We start from the raw sequence: 13,361 nt of genomic DNA, 5'->3' as shown, positions 1-13,361 counted from the left end.
AATGAGGAGCAGCATTTCTAAATTGAGCTGGCCCAATTATTTGATTGTTTTTTTGGGGGGGGCCCATAAATCTGAAACCACTTGACCAAATGACTTTTTTTTTTTTTTTTTTAAAAGTTAACTTAGTTTCTATAATTTGATTCAGTCTTTTTCTACCAAAGATAATGGTCATTTTGATTGCAGCGCAGATAAAACTTTGTCAGCTCGCTCCGCAATGATGCAATGTTTTTTTTTTTTTTTTTTGGTCCCACTAAATTTGCATGCGTGCTTTAGCGTGTGTTGCTCGCACCGATGAGTGCAGACAATCGTGCAGATAGTTCCACCTGACCCACTTGTATGTTCTTGCAAGTGCGTTGCAATCTATCACTTTATTGAGTGTCACCTATCCCGACATCGGAAGTCTGCAGCGGTGACATCGCAGGGGCTGAAGGTAAACGTTAACGCACGAGTGATTTTTCGACTTGTTGTCCTTTGCACTTCTATCCTCCTGTATACGTCACACACAGGCCATCGCACAGATTATGGGGGATTGATATTGAAGGCAGCGGATTAGTGGTGCTGTCACATAGCCCACACGAGCATCATAACAGGCAAAGTTAAAAGCGCCGTTGCAAGAACAGGTGAGCATCGTATTTGTTTTTTTTTTCCTCTTTTGCGCAAATAATTCTGTGACGCTTTTGCAGTAGCTTCCGTTTTAGTTCGTACTGCACATTGTCTCATGCTTAAAACGGTCATGCAGTAAACATTGCCACCGCCAGGATGTTCATTCTGCATCGCGTCTGTGCGAAAGCGAAAGCGCTGCTGATGTAGGTGAAAGGTCATTTGTGACTCCGATGAGCTGCGTTGACGTAATAGTAACCATTTAAAATAGATTTTACTTCTGGCTATTTTCAATGTTAACCCAAAATTTTTTTTGGTGCGTTTTCATCATTTTGTAGAGCAAAAATAGCCGTTTCTGACTAAAAAGTGGAGAAAACAAGCTTTCTGGGAAAACAAACATGCTCAGCATTTTTGTGTCACCTCAAATTACAACAGAAACAAGATGGAGGTTTATAATGAACAGGATACTTATGGAAGTGACAGGTTCAACTTGTCCAACTTGTTTATTTGAGGTGTCAAACTGCGAGGCGTCACCTTTTACTCGAAGGCTGCAGTGATTTCTTCTCCAAATGACCCGTTTTTGTTTTCTCCGTCAGTCATGAGTCAGTTTCGGGCGTTGGTGGGTGTTTTGAGGGCGAGCACGGGAGGTCCTTTGTGGCGAGGCGGTGGCGCGACCCTGACCAGGTGTCGGCCTCACCCCAGGAGAGAGTGGTCCTCTGAGACGACACCCTCTCAAGCGGTCATCAGTAGCTCCAGCTATGTTGAGGACATGTACTTCGCCTGGCTTGAAGATCATAAGAATGTCCATGAGGTAACTGCAACAATTCAAAACAGGCTTTGACTTGAACTTGTAACTTAAAAGTTGTAGCACTTGTCAAGGTACAGAAAGATAGGATTTGTCTTCCAGTCGTGGGACACCTTCTTCCGGAACATCCATAGCTCCAGTGCACCTGGCGAGGAGGCAGAGAGACGACCCTCCGCCCTCCTCCAGGGACGAGTCGCGCCCCATTCGCCAGACATGACACAGAAAGTTGTGGAGGACCACCTGGCTGTGCACACGCTCATCAGAGCCTACCAGGTCGTTCACATTGTACATAAATGTTCATATCAAGAAAACTGGCTGAACAAAACAGATGCTCGAGTTTCCTCTCTCCCGTTAATGACTCAAGTTCCTCTCGGTTTGATCCGTTCGGGATACTTGTTGCATTGTGGAAACGCTTGGCAGAACGATATGGATGAGAGCATCTCCAGCTGTTCATACTATGATGACAAATTCTGATTTTATTTTATGTCGCTGTGCTGTTTCTAGATCCGCGGTCATCACGTGGCCCAGTTGGACCCTCTGGGCATCTTAGTTGCTGACCTGGACTCATTTGTTCCCTCTGACCTCATCACCTCAATTGATAAATTAGGTGAGCAGCCAAAGGCGAACATCACGTAAGACTTGGTTGATCTCTCACTCGGGGAAAGAATCTGTTAGAGCAGCAAGAAGAGGTAATTGTTGTTTATCATAAGATATAATTAAACCTAAAACAAAGGTGTTGTGTATTTAACAAAACGGCATTTTCGGGTGATGAATATCGGCTAGCTGAATGCTAACAATGCAAAGCAACTACACAGGCTAGCAAAAGTAGCATCCCATGGCATTGTTTTGTATTGACGCAAGGCTGACATTGCTGGCTAATGAAACATAATGAGCTCTTTAACTTGTCAGTACATGAATCTATTCTCGGACCTTTTTTCTCTTTGCCTTGTTGTTAATGTGATTTGCACCTGTCTCCTCTGATGTGCCTTGCGAGCTTTGAGCTTGAGCAGCTCTCTCAGGTGGTCTGCTCAACTTCTGCGGCGACACCGATAGTGTCAAATATAGAAAGTCACCCCCGGAAAAAAAAAAAAAATGCATAGAAACGGTTTTGACGCAAAAAAATTCAGTCGTTTTGAATTAAAATGTTTTTTCATCTTAGCTTTCTACGGTCTGCATGAGTCCGACTTGGACCGGAGCTTCCGCCTGCCTCACACCACCTTCATCGGCGGAGGAGAGACTACTCTTCCTCTTCGGGAGGTCATACATCGACTTGAGGTACCCACCTTCAATAATGCCCAAAATTTTTTTGCTCATTTTAAGCAACCATTTATATTAAGCTCTTTTAAAAGGTCACTCTAACCAGCAAAGAATGTTCTCCCCTCTTCTTTTTCTCTCCATTGTCTCGTTTCAGGCATCTTACTGCGGTCACGTCGGGGTGGAATTCATGTTCATCAACAACGTGGCGCAATGCCAGTGGATCCGTCAGAAGTTCGAGACACCCGGAATCATGCGCTTCACCAATGCCGAGAAGAGAACGCTGCTGGCTCGTCTGATCAGATCAACGCGGTCAGCGACTAAATGAAGATCTCCAGCCATTAATGAACGCACAGACGGCACAATTTCAGATCATAGATCATACCGGGAAACCATGCAGCCATTAGTTATATGAGGTCATTTTTGTCTGATGATTGATGAGCCCCAAAGCCTTACCGCATTATTTTTTCACATTTGCCCAATTACAACATCTCAACCTTTAGATCAACATTTTTAAGGTACCTGAAAAGCGAAAAATAAATGACTTCTAGATTTAGCCAGCCTGAGAGGAAAATTCTTCTTCTACATCCTGTTCAAATCAGCCTGTACTGTTTTTTGACTTCATAGGTTTGAGGACTTCTTGGCCAGGAAGTGGTCATCAGAAAAACGCTTTGGACTGGAAGGCTGCGAAGTCCTCATCCCGGCTCTGAAGACCATCATTGACAGCTCCAGCGCTGCCGGCATCGATCGCGTGATCATGGGGATGCCGCATCGGTATTGGGCCGGCTTTCGTCCTGCAGCTTATTGGGTTGCTATGATTGACTCGTTCTTTCCATGTGCGTCCAGGGGTCGACTTAACGTCTTGGCCAATGTGATCCACAAGGACTTGAACCAGATCTTCTGTCAGTTCGACCTCAAATTAGAGGCTGCAGACGAAGTGAGAACACCTGCGTTTGAGAGAGCGGCCTCCCTCAACATGACCTGCTTGTTATTCTGACCTAGGGTTCCGGTGATGTCAAATACCACCTCGGGATGTACCACGAGAGAATAAACCGGGAGACGGACAAGAACATCACGCTGTCCCTCATGGCCAACCCCTCCCACTTGGAGGCGGTGGATCCGGTCGTCCAGGGCAAGGCCAAAGCCGAGCAGTTCTACAGGGGGGACACGTTTGGCAAAAAGGTCAGCATTTTCCTCAGATGGACCTTTCTTGTTTGTAAACAAGACATTTTGATTTTCCAGGTGATGTCCATCTTGATGCACGGAGACGCTGCTTTCGCCGGCCAAGGTGTCGTATATGAAACGTTCCACCTCAGTGAACTCCCCTCCTATACCACCTATGGTACCATCCATGTGGTGGTCAACAATCAGGTAATAGGTTTGCATTGTATAGTTACCATGGAAACACAAGATGAAATAAAACTAAATTCTTACATGGCTGGGGCAGATCGGCTTCACGACGGACCCCCGGATGGCCCGCTCCTCCCCTTACCCCACCGACGTGGCTCGAGTGGTCAACGCTCCCATCTTCCATGTCAACGCTGACAACCCCGAGGCGGTCATGTACGTGTGCCGCGTGGCCGCCGAATGGAGGAACGCCTTCAACAAGGACGTCGTCATTGACCTGGTCTGTCCCTGGAAGTACATCGGTGGATTTGTATTTATTTTTTGGAGGGGCTTTAGTAAAAATTTAGTTTGTGAGTTTTAAATACACTGATAATGTTTTTGGGGGACTCATTAATGGGGGAATTTTCAAGGTAGCACTTAATGCATTATTTGTTGAAGATTAAATAGGCCATTTTATTTTTTGTGTATTTTGACAGGTGTGTTACAGGCGCTTTGGCCATAATGAAATGGACGAGCCGATGTTCACCCAGCCGCTGATGTACAAGCAGATCCAGCGGCAGGAGCACGTGCTGAAGAAGTACTCCGACCAGCTCATTAACGAGGGAGTGGTGACGCTACAGGAATTTGAGGTGATACCTATTTGTTGAACGAAACCGATATCGATAATATATATAGCAGCGGCGTTGCCTCTGTTGCTTTCGATTTACTGTTGCAATTCGATCAGCAGCTTGTTTATCATCGCAATGTGGACCCTTGCAAATAGTCCATTCATAATACACGAAGCTATTTACTGCCGCTAAAGACTCGATTTTTCATTCACTGTTCTTCTCGTTGTGCTTGCGAGCAAGCGGTAGTTGTTGAACGAGTTTTTCAATGCGTCTTACAGGAAGAGGTGGCCAAATACGACAAGATATGCGAGGACGCCTACAGCAGCTCAAAAGACGAGAAGATCTCGCATATCCGACACTGGCTGGACTCACGCTGGACAAGTACGAAACATTCTTCTCATCCTGGTATTTTTTGTTATTCTTTGGTACTAGATAACGACGACGAATGTTTCCCTCCCTAGACTTCTTCACAGCAGAAGGAGAACCTAAGAGCATGACATGCCCCCCCACTGGGCTGGATGAGGAGGTCCTGCAGCATATTGGGAAGACCGCCAGCTCCGTGCCTGTGAAGGATTTTGACATTCATCCCGGTGAGATGCATCGGCATCATTTTTATCCTGTATAACACCAATACAGTATTTGTATGGGTCCGTTTATTCACTTTGGAATTCCCTTCCAAGAAATCCCAACATCAGCCAGACTTTTAGTGTCCACAACTGACACCACCACCTGTCATTTTATAGTTTCTGCTCGCTCAGCAAGTATTTTATTTTCCTCCCTCTCTGTGTGCACCCACAAGGTTTGTCTCGTATCCTTCGGAGTCGAGCAGACTTGGTGCGGAACGGTCAGCTGGACTGGGCCTTGGGAGAGTACATGGCCTTTGGGTCGCTTCTCAAAGATGGCATCCACGTGCGACTCAGCGGGCAGGACGTAGAAAGGGGAACGTTCAGGTCTGCGTGTGCGCACAATATCACCATAAAAAATAAATCACATTGGTATTATGAGAATTTTTTTTTTTTTACTTTATGTGCTTTTAAATGGCACTCCATCATACAGTAAAAAGTGACAACATACATCTCATGAACAAAGCAGCAAAAGTATTTCCCAATTTCAACTGACCTCTTCCATTCTCGAGTCGTCCGTGTTCTGTACTTGACATGGTAGCGGCTTCCTCCCACCTCCACTTTGTTTTCTTCCTGCCGGTCGCTCCTGTCCTCTTCTCACAGGAGCCGAGCATCTTGACGCGTTCCGCTTGAGCGTGTGTATCAGCGGCGCAACAAACTTGATGTGTTTGGGTGTGCGCCCTCTTTTTCCCCACTAATGGGGCCCCCAAAGACAGATGACATACTGCGTGTGTGTGTATGTGTAAGATTGTGAGCATGCAGGCAAATGTGTGCAAAGTTTTTGCATGTAACTTTTGTTATATCTTTATGTGTACGTGTGTTTTTTTTAAAACAAATTATTTCATTCTGTCATGATAATGATTACTTTGTTTTTATAAAGCACAGTATTACAGAATGTCATTTTCCTTATTGAAAAAGATATTCAGATTTTTTTTTTGGACGTGTTTCCTAGTCACCGTCATCATGTTCTCCATGACCAAAAACTGGACAAACGCACCTGCGTCCCCATGAACCACCTGTGGACCGACCAGGCCCCCTACACCGTCTGCAACAGCTCCTTGTCCGAGTACGGCGTGCTCGGTAGGCGGGCGAGCTCAACCGTTAACTTGTCGCCTTCACGTGACCACCTTTTCCCTATCCAGGGTTCGAGCTGGGCTTCGCCATGGCCAGTCCCAACGCCTTGGTCCTGTGGGAGGCGCAGTTCGGAGACTTCCACAACACTGCCCAGTGCATCATCGACCAGTTCATCAGCTCGGGCCAGGCCAAATGGGTCCGTCAGAACGGCATTGTCCTGCTCCTCCCACACGGGATGGAAGGAATGGTGAGAGGAAACTTTCCATTGACTTTTTATTGGCACTTATGTGGAATAATCAAGCTTTCATTTGTCTTCAGGGTCCAGAACATTCCTCAGCACGACCAGAGCGTTTCCTGCAAATGAGCAAAGATGACCCCGACCACTTTCCTGTAGGTCCACCAGGACAATTCAGATTTGAAAAACACTGAAATGACTTTTCTGCAGATACGGCAACTCCCAAAAATTCCAAACTATGGTTTCGCCCGCCCCTGAGATGTCAACAGAACCAGAAGTCTAATCTGTTTTGCTACTAAATGTCACATTCTCTCTCTTTTCTCACATGAAGGAGTTCGGTGGAGATTTTGAAGTGCAGCAGCTGTACGATTGCAACTGGATCGTGGTCAACTGCTCCACGCCTGCTAACTACTGTCATGTACTCAGACGGCAGATTCTGCTGCCGTTCAGGAAGCCGGTAAATCACCACAATCTGTCTTGGTTTTCCAAAACAAAAACAGTTTGATAATATGACTTGCCTTAATAATTAGACTTCCAGCTGAAACTTTTCGGCTGTACGTGAATGATTATTTTTCCGTGCGCAGCTTTCACTGTTTTTCAGCTACGATGAATGTCTTAAGTGATCCCCTGTCGACGACGAATGTGACGCTCGCTCGAGCGTGAGAAAACAAAAGTACCCCAAGCAAATTAGTGGAGATGTCAATAGGGAATATTATATGATTTGTTTGAGTGCAAAGTCTCAATTCCAGTTTTGGTTGACTGAACATGCCGGCTTTGTCCCTGTGCTGATGTCACATTGTGGGGGGAAAAGAAAAAAAAAATCCACCAAACTTTCTTTACTTATTTCACAGCTGATTATATTCACTCCAAAATCTCTGCTGAGGCACCCTGATGCCAGGTCCAGTTTTAAAGACCTCGCCAAAGGTACACTTTGACCCTTCTGCCACTACTTTTATGCAACTTTAAAAAAAATAAAATAAAAAAAATCCTTTAACTTATTTAACTTCAACAGGGACTAAATTTAAGAGGCTGATTCCAGACGAAGGCCCGTCGAGTCACAGTCCAGACCGAGTGAGAAGACTGATTTTCTGCACTGGTAAAGTTTACTACAAACTGACCAAAGAGAGAAAGCAACAAAACCTGGAGAATGACGTCGCCATCATCAGACTGGAGCAGGTCTGCGATAACATGCTGGAATGGAACGGCAGAGCGAGTGATTCAGTTTCTCTTCTTCCAGATCTCGCCGTTTCCCTTCGACCTGGTCAAAGCGGAGGTGGAGAAACACAAAAGCGCCGAGCTGGTGTGGTGTCAGGAGGAGCACAAGAACACGGGTTACTACAACTACGTCAGGCCTCGCTTACTCACCGTGGTGGCCAACAAGAGGCCCGTGTGGTGAGAACATGCCGGTTCTGTTCTCACCTGAGGTTGGGAAAGTCATACACGTCGTTTCCTTTTCAGGTACGCCGGGCGGGAACCCGCCGCCGCGCCCGCAACGGGAAACAAATCCACCCACATGAACGAGCTGAAAAAGTTCATGGACACCGCCTTCAACCTGAGCGGCTTCCAGGAGAGGAATGATTGAAGCGGACGGGACAGGAGGTTCAGGTGGCCTTTCTCTTAATTAGGTGCTCAAAATGGACCTGACATGCTTCACTGGAGAAATACAGCCAATAGATTCAGTAAGATTTTTACGATTACAATCTAGGGAATTTTTTTTTCCCTCTCTGGGGTTTTAAATCATTTTGATAAGTTCCAAGAAATAACGAGCACAGTAGATTCGTGGAACTCTGATACAATCGGTTGCAGGAACTTGTGTTTGGATTTTTAATTCATTCATTTTCATCCATACAAGGACGTTCTGTCATGGTGTTAGCCTCATTCTTGTAATATTACATCTGTTGTTTCATACTGGGTCCATTTTGAGTTTATTCTCATAACAGGACAGATTCTTTTCTTGTAACTTTGTCACTTTCTATTGAATTGGTCCATACATTTTCTTTTTGATCATTTTTTGTAACCAGTGATGCATGTAAATATTTAGCGACTTCATTCCCTGTTGCATTTTGAGTTGATTCTTATAACAGAAAGACTTCATCCTGCTTAAAAGCGCCACTCTCGAGCAGATGTTTATATAGCAAGATGAGTGTACGTACGTCTTATATTCGGTAATTATTTTTTTCCTGACAGGCATCGCTAGTCATGTGCATGTGTGCTTCTGCTTTTGCAATGCGAGCTGTTGGCGAAGGAAGGCCTCTTGATTGTCACAGCTCGCTTCATTAGCAGACATCAGCCAGCTGGCGGCGACTTTTTTGGGGTTTGTTTATAGGGCTCGTAAGGTGTAAAACACAACAAAGCCCGAGAGGCGTGAAGAGCAATCTCATTCAGATCCTCACTTGTAAATAATCATACAATTACAAATGAATGTATCCTTGAGTCATAGTATCTTCTCTCCATACAAAATAAGTCAGAGTTCTGTAATATCAATTTTAACCTATTTTGGAAATAGATTTTATTGCAGAAATTAGCACAAAAAATAAATAAATAAAGTGCGCAAATACACAAAAACAGTATTGTTTCTCTTACAATTTGTTTCCAGTTATTGTGGCAGGGTAAATACTAATATGAGCTACAAATACAATCTTACGTCCATTTATTAATATTCATACAGCACACAAAAAACAGCAGTTACAGAATTTATTTTCGATTGCCTATGTACACCCAGCCTTATAAATAAAAATAAATAGATTTGATTCACAAATGCAACACAGTTACACCACCTGCGCCACAACATTGACCTACTATCAGTTAATCTAAACAATCTGTTCCCAAATTGTCAAGTGCCCGGGGCATTTACAGACATATAGGTTCACTGCATTGATATTCTTATATATATGATTATTATAGCACATAGAAAATGAAGTTGCATCACGCTAGCTACAGTATTTCTGAGGCTTTACCTCAAGGCTGAAGTTTAGTTTGGCTCATTGTCTTCACAAGTGCTTCCTGATTCTTGCTCCATTCCGCTGGCATCTCCGTGGGGGTCGGACCCTGTCTCGGCTCACGGGACTTGTATTTGTGGCACAAATCCCTCATGTCTAATAACCCCCGCTCCAGACTTTTGACAAACTGTGACGAGCACGTGTGTTGACTCTCGCTAAAGCTGGACACGCAGAAGCCAAAATGGTCCGACTGTGGATTGTAGCACACTCCGTATCCGTTCGGGAGCACCGGTCCGTAGCAGCAGAACATCTCAACAGTGGTGGGGACCTGAAATATAAGATAGGATTGTTTGACAGGATTCTCTTCATATTTCAAATGGTGTCCAGTACCTGACTTGTGGAGAGAATGAACTCATTACTGATGCGATAGGCCTCATCTTGAAAGATCTCCGGCGTCTCCATCTTCAGATCTTTTGCCATCTCGCGCAATCCCAATAGGTGATTGTCGATTCCCATCCCCACGATAGCCTGGAAAAAGAAATGACACTATTGGTTCATTTAGTTTTCTTTGTGATGCTGATTCAAGTTAGCGAGAAGAATCGGACAGCTACCAGTGTCGAAATCTTTGTCTGTGCTGATACGGCGGTTCGTAACAACTCCATCTTTGCATCCTGGTAGAAATGAGTCGGTGTCAATCATGTCTCTCAAAACTGACTAAAGCTTCCCGAGTCTAACGTCAAACTCCTTACAGAATTGCTCACATTCCCGTCAGTCATTGCTCGAACAAAGTCCAGGGCTTCCGGCGTGGCCGAGCGAATGTTCTCCACTCGGCCGTCTTTGAAACGACGTGTGGAGGCGCTCTCATAGGTGGAAACTGCTCTGCCGTGACATCTAGGCACACGGAGAGAGTTTGGAAGACATGTCCTGCCATGTGTTTGAACTTTCTCCTACCTGTAATAGGCCAACTGAAGAGCCACCTGGATGAAGGCATCTGGACTCATATTGAGCAGCTTGATCATTTCTTTCCCGTAATGGCGGAATTTGTGGACCTTCATGTCGAGATTCTTGACAAGCCTTTGCACACACAATGAAAGTAAAATCCAATTATGGCGGTTAATTGTAGTTTTTCTATATGCGCCAAACCTGCGGAGTCTGTCAGCAGATGAGTTGAGGAACTTGTGCATGAGCGGGCTACATTTCCAGCGGAGTCGTCTTGGAGCTGGCAGCTCACCCACACTTGCGGCCGGGACCAACTTGGAGGGGCTACTTGCCAACGTAGGCAGGCATCAGTCATAACATTCAAATCTGCCGTTCTAAAATTGCTTTGGCTTGAATTCTTACATATATTGGAGAAGATACTCCGTACACTGAACCAGGACGATCCCTTCAAACGCCGAATGCTCGCACACAACTCCGCAGCAGCCGTCGGCCCCTACGACAAACTGGCACAATAACGCTGTTTTCAGAGCAACAGAACATCTTAGTTTCTATCAATAATCCAAGCGTCCTTACAAACCTGCATGCTCTTGTCGTACCACCGGTTGCCCCCGTTGACGGCCGCTCCTCCCCCGTGCAGCATCAACATGGCCCGAGCAGAATCGCTCAACTCGGTGTTGCTGTCGTCGTCAAGACACACCAAACAAAGGCAGCGCTCCATCAGGTCCAAAGAGTTCCTGTTGGTCGACTCTGCGGGGGAGAACAGACTTATTTGGGTGACGATCATGAGCAAGGTCCAGTACCTCTGAAGAGTTCTCTGTGAGACTCCGCCCACTCCGTTCGGCCGTCGGAGGTGAGAAGACCGATCGGTGGCTGCCGCTCGTCTTCATCGTCAGCCATTTTTATGATCTTCTCCAGCTGAGTCAGGAGGTCTTGCTTGTTCAGGCGGCGGGAATTGATCACCACGTCCAGTACAAAAAACTGAACACAAGATTCAGAATTCAATCACATTCAAACATTTATTTTTGCTTTCCTCCCACCTGACCTGGTTTTTACAAGCCACAATAATATGTCCTGCTTCTGGCACGCCGCTACCGTCGTGCACCACGAGAACATCCCTCTCACGGCCCGGTAGACGGTAGGTGCTGAAGATCCGATAGTACTGCTCCATACAAAGAGGCGTTCCGGCAAGTTGACCTCGGGCGTAGTCCACAGGTAACGTCCCTCTGCACACACCCGTTTGTCCATTCTATATTGACCTCTTGTGATTTTGAATTTTCTCTTACTTACGCATCAAGCAAACTTTTGTACTCCAGAATTCCTGAGATCAAATTGGCAGCAAACCTACAAGGGAGACGAAGAAACGACACACCATGGTAAGATCTATGGAGATGCTACTACTATTTGTATTTAATATTCATACAGTCAGATTGAAAATATGCTTCATGATCTGAGTTGTGCACACCTCAGGGAATCGAAGGGAGCTTTGAAAGTCTGGCATGGGAACACCATGGCGGGACTGGAGTTGACCGGCAACGCCAGTCTGTTGTTGAGGTACATGTCGTTCAACCAGTACTCGTACACCTACACGGGCAAAATTTAACTGAATTGTGAATTAACCATATGTATGTGGAATTAAAAAAAAAATCTCTGCTCACTCTACTTACCCAGTTGGCCTTTTCCTCTCTCCTCTCCACCAGCTTGCGTTGCAGTAGCTCTCCCACACCTCCGGGGGCGCCAAAGCGCTTGACCACCCGCTGGGTTTCTTGGAAGCGTTCCTCACTGAGCAGGTGTTTCATGCATCTCAGGTAAGTGTCTAAAGTTTCTTTTAACTCAGGCAGTGGCAGTTTGGGCACACTCTGGATGGGGAAGGGAGTGTACAAAATAATTACACCATATCGAAACCATGTTGTTTTGTGGAAAATAGTATAAATATAATTACATCAGTGGCCTTGGGTTGTTTGGAGGGCCCTTGGTTGAGATGGGACATGTTGATGCACCTGAGCAGTTGCTTCCCTTTTATTGACAAACAGAAAATGGTTGGCTGACGCTCATACATAAATGCAGATTATAGATGTATGTTTGTAATGCCTCTTAGTAATATTCATAAGATGAACATTATGTAGTATTAAAATATTCAAGTGTTAATAAATTCATTAGAATAGAGATGTTAAATAGAAATATTACTATTATATTACTTCCTAATCAATTATAATCATTAAATGACAAACCATTTTAATACACTATGCCTTCTAATAATAATCAGAATCACCATCATAATCGTCATACATAAGAAGCACACATTTCAACTAATACTGTATTATCACAATAATTATAAATCCTCTTTATTTACTGTGTATACATTTTTAAATATATTTCCCCCCAAAACACATATCATCTTCCTTTCAATCTATAAATTAATCGTCTCGACTTGCTACCTTTGGAAATATGGAACACAAGTTGACATTAGTCTGCTATGATGAATGATTGACTCATCCATGCTTCAATCCAAAATGCCATTTTCACTATTTAACGTAACATGCGGAATGTCAATCTAAGCATCGGCCGTAATTCAAAACACTTAAATTATTACATATCATGACAAAGGAAAATTGTCTTACCTGTAATTTGGGGGGGAAAAAAAAATCACTTCCTCATCTTCAGCCTCCAATGAGAAGTTTCAATTTGTCTTGCTTCATTATTTGTTTTCTCGCAGCATCCGTTTTCCAAAGACATGATCAAGAAGCCCAACTATTAAGTCTCTCGCTGTGGCTCCGCAGAGATGCTGATGAAGGGGGGGGGTAGTGTGTGTGTGTGTGGGGGGGGGGGGGGGGGGGGGACATGGCTCCTCCCTGAAGTCCGGCGATTTGCCAGCAACTTTAATTCGCCGCACCACTCCGCCATCACCGCATCATACATATTTGGCCGAATCGTTCCTGT

The 13,361-nt window shown here is 44.9% G+C and overlaps 2 protein-coding genes across 4 annotated transcripts; one reads left to right on the top strand and one right to left on the bottom strand.

Moving 5' to 3' along the window:
• The first annotated feature begins 142 nt into the window (after positions 1-142).
• On the top strand, positions 143-9,111 carry ogdhl (oxoglutarate dehydrogenase L). Of its 3 annotated transcripts, none has more exons than XM_088384241.1 (24): positions 144-430; positions 507-620; positions 1,197-1,411; positions 1,508-1,678; positions 1,910-2,012; positions 2,565-2,680; positions 2,817-2,971; positions 3,287-3,433; positions 3,506-3,596; positions 3,662-3,841; positions 3,902-4,030; positions 4,107-4,286; positions 4,483-4,635; positions 4,893-4,995; positions 5,076-5,204; positions 5,414-5,564; positions 6,190-6,317; positions 6,380-6,558; positions 6,630-6,701; positions 6,878-7,003; positions 7,398-7,470; positions 7,559-7,722; positions 7,784-7,938; positions 8,005-9,111. In XM_088384241.1, the coding sequence occupies exons 3-24, from the start codon at positions 1,199-1,201 to the stop codon at positions 8,126-8,128; spliced, it is 3,042 nt and encodes a 1,013-aa protein (XP_088240367.1). In that variant the 5' UTR covers positions 144-430; positions 507-620; positions 1,197-1,198; the 3' UTR covers positions 8,129-9,111. The 3 variants fall into 3 exon arrangements, with proteins under 3 accessions (XP_088240368.1, XP_088240367.1, XP_088240369.1); XM_088384243.1 differs by having other exon boundaries at positions 148-430; positions 1,303-1,411; XM_088384242.1 differs by lacking the exon at positions 6,878-7,003 and having other exon boundaries at positions 143-430.
• On the bottom strand, positions 9,041-13,184 carry chata (choline O-acetyltransferase a). The gene is made up of 15 exons (XM_088384246.1): positions 13,043-13,184; positions 12,364-12,437; positions 12,089-12,280; positions 11,887-12,005; positions 11,712-11,765; positions 11,467-11,647; positions 11,225-11,402; positions 11,002-11,171; positions 10,827-10,927; positions 10,629-10,748; positions 10,437-10,559; positions 10,235-10,376; positions 10,097-10,156; positions 9,876-10,013; positions 9,041-9,813 (listed from the first exon to the last, which is right to left on the bottom strand). Exons 2-15 carry the CDS (start codon positions 12,409-12,411, stop codon positions 9,505-9,507), a joined length of 1,935 nt encoding a protein of 644 aa, XP_088240372.1. The 5' UTR covers positions 12,412-12,437; positions 13,043-13,184; the 3' UTR covers positions 9,041-9,504.
• Between the last annotated feature and the right edge of the window lie 177 nt (positions 13,185-13,361).

This window comes from Syngnathus floridae, chromosome 9 (assembly GCF_059516105.1).
Source record: "Syngnathus floridae isolate MCC-2025c chromosome 9, RoL_Sflo_1.0, whole genome shotgun sequence".
NCBI classification, from domain to species: Eukaryota; Metazoa; Chordata; class Actinopteri; order Syngnathiformes; family Syngnathidae; genus Syngnathus; species Syngnathus floridae.
The sequence above is the reverse complement of the archived record's forward strand: the minus strand, read 5'-3'. Positions and strand labels throughout refer to the sequence as shown.